This window comes from Lathyrus oleraceus, chromosome 6 (genome assembly GCF_024323335.1).
Source record: "Lathyrus oleraceus cultivar Zhongwan6 chromosome 6, CAAS_Psat_ZW6_1.0, whole genome shotgun sequence".
NCBI lineage: Eukaryota > Viridiplantae > Streptophyta > Magnoliopsida > Fabales > Fabaceae > Lathyrus > Lathyrus oleraceus.
This window is the reverse complement of record NC_066584.1, coordinates 332575597-332578184: the sequence shown is the minus strand read 5'-3', so window position 1 is coordinate 332578184 and position 2588 is coordinate 332575597. Positions and strand designations below refer to the sequence as shown.

At 32.1% G+C, this 2588-nt stretch overlaps 1 protein-coding gene and 1 long non-coding RNA gene across 2 annotated transcripts; one reads left to right on the top strand and one right to left on the bottom strand.

Moving 5' to 3' along the window:
• Positions 1-453: 453 nt before the first annotated feature.
• Positions 454-927, bottom strand: LOC127095504 (ubiquitin-40S ribosomal protein S27a-like). The gene has a single exon (XM_051034184.1). The coding sequence runs from the start codon at positions 925-927 to the stop codon at positions 454-456; it is 474 nt and encodes a 157-aa protein (XP_050890141.1).
• Positions 928-1042: 115 nt separating this feature from the next.
• Positions 1043-2073, top strand: LOC127094763 (uncharacterized). Its single transcript, XR_007792641.1, has 2 exons — positions 1043-1622; positions 1716-2073. It is a non-coding gene; the product is annotated as an uncharacterized LOC127094763 (long non-coding RNA).
• The last annotated feature ends 515 nt before the right edge of the window (positions 2074-2588 follow it).

The following is a 2588-nucleotide window of genomic DNA, read 5'->3' as shown; positions in this document are numbered from 1 at the left end:
ATTCTAAATCACCTTATAATTCTAATTAATTTACAATCATTTCTAAAAAAAGAAAACTAATTAAATTCTAAAATATTAAGAAAGATTAAATTTTAAAATCATTCTAAATTAAGTTAAAATTCTAAAACAAATCTAAATTACAATAGAATTATAATTAATCTACAACTATTTCTAAACTAAATTTAATATTTCTAATATTTCTAAATCCAACTCTTCAAAAAAAATTATAACCTAAATCTAAAAATTCTAATGAACCTAAATTCATAATTATTTCTAATATTTCTAATACTAAAATTATTTCTAATTAATCCTAATCATAACTAATTTAATCTAATTAATACCTAATCATCTAATTACGCTAAGTAACCCATATTAACTAAACTTAATCAACTAGTAATCAAAAACAAAGAATATAAGCCCAAAGAAGTTGAGAATGGGCTCAACAAAAGGTTATCAGAGTCCAATCAGATGGGGTGCAGTAGCATTGAGGGAGTGTACACGCAGGCCAAAATCGCTTGGGCCAAAGGCCCAAGTCTCACCAACATAATTAGGTTTTACAACAAAAGCTTCAGATTGTACCTTCAAAGTTTCCCCAAAATGAGCGACCTTGTAAAACTGAAGAACAACTAGCTTCACCTTCCTATGCTTGTGCTTAATCTTCTTCGGCTTGGTGTAGGTCTTCTTCTTACGCTTCTCGGCTCCACCACGGAGACGGAGAACAAGGTGGAGTGTGGATTCCTTCTGGATGTTGTAGTCAGTAAGAGTGCGGCCGTCTTCTAGCTGTGTGTCGGTGAAGATCAGTCGTTGTTGGTCCGGTGGGATTCCTTCCTTATCTTGGATCTTTGCTTTGACATTGTTGATGGTGTCGGAAGACTCGACCTCGAGGGTGATGGTTTTCCCCGTCAGGGTTTTGACGAAGATCTGCATCTGGATTAGGTTTTGCGCCGGAAGAGATGGAAATTGGGGACGCAAGGGTTTGTGACGGCGGATGAAGAAACGAAAGTGGTTGTCCGGTAGAATGGATTTGATCGGAGGTGAAGAAGGGTGATATCGTTGAGTTGTGGTGGTGGAGGGTGAGTGGTCGATTTGTTAGAAGGAGAAGAAGATGAAGTTGCCGGCGATGATGCCTCCCGTCTCCAGATAAGCCTCCTTCTTCTATTTCGTTTTTTAGGGTTTTGAAAAAAAAGAGCTTTGCTGCGTTTATGTTGTTCTTGATTTTGGGTTTTGAAAAATAGCTTTTGCTGCATTTATGGTTGTTCTTGCTGTTGTGTTTAGAGTTTCTTTTTGAAAAAATCTCTTACTGTTGATCTGTTCTTTAGGCTTTTTGAGAAAAAGTTGTTTTTTCTGTTGTTGTGGTTTTGGCTTTTTGAGAAGAAATCTCTTACTGTGTTGTGTCTCTTTGGAGTTAACAGAGAAAAAAACTTTGAAAAATTCTTCTAGATTTTATAAAACGTGTTTCTGTTAATTAGTTTTGTGGTTTATATACATGAATGTTGGTTTCTGTGAGATAACTTGTTGGATCCTATTTCCAGATTTTGTGGGATGATTTATCTATGGATTTAAAGTTGTTTATTTGGATACTGCAGTGTGTTTCTGAGCTCTTCCTTTGATTGATTCATTGTGTAACATACTAATCTACTCTTTCTATTAATTATTTTCCAGATTTTTAAGTGCTTATTTGATAAGCTGTTTTTAATTTTGAATTGGTTTTGCAGGTGAATTCAACAGGTTTTGGAAAAGTTCTGAAGAGTTGGTTTTGAATTGGGAACTTCCAAAAGAGCTTTTGGATGAGTCGGTGAAATTTGCTTCAAACTGCTGTGTTTACCTCTTATTTTAATTTTATTTTATAAAATTATTTCTGATGTAACAAAGACTTTTTGGATTATGAACTTAGGGATTGCTTGTAACATGTACAAACTTAATTTGGAATTTCTCTTTTTGGACAATTATGTAATTGTTTGCGATTATTAGGAATTTTTGGATTAGTTAGGATATATTAACGGTAAGAAAAATTGGGTTAGACGTGTAACACTTTGGATCATTTGCAAAATTTACATAATTTTAATTTATTTATTTTTTTGTTATTTATGTGGATACTTTTGGGTTATTATGTAACATTTGGATTAAATTGGAATATCACTTGGAGCATTATTTGGAATATGATTTGGGAATATTATTTGTGGAATTAGTCTCTCTTTCTTTTTTCTTTTTCTTTTTTTTTTTTAAATTAAACTTTGTCTTAACAATTTAATTGTATTAACCAGAAGAATATTTAAATTATAATTCAAACCAAAAATGAATTGGGCCCAACAATGCAATTTAATGGACTTTTAATTTGATTGATTTTAACACATTAATATTATCGAAAAACATATTTATATTATCGAAAATAAAATATGCCAAAAAGGCCTAAGATAAAAACATGTCACAAAATGTTGCACTTTCAAACTTTGATCATAGAAAACTAATTAAATACCCATGCACGCAATATCTTAATCCTAAACCAACATACTCACTTAGTTTAAGGATATGAATGGTTTAAAGATTTGGCATATGTACTTGGGACGTGCAAATAGGTTTAATGATGA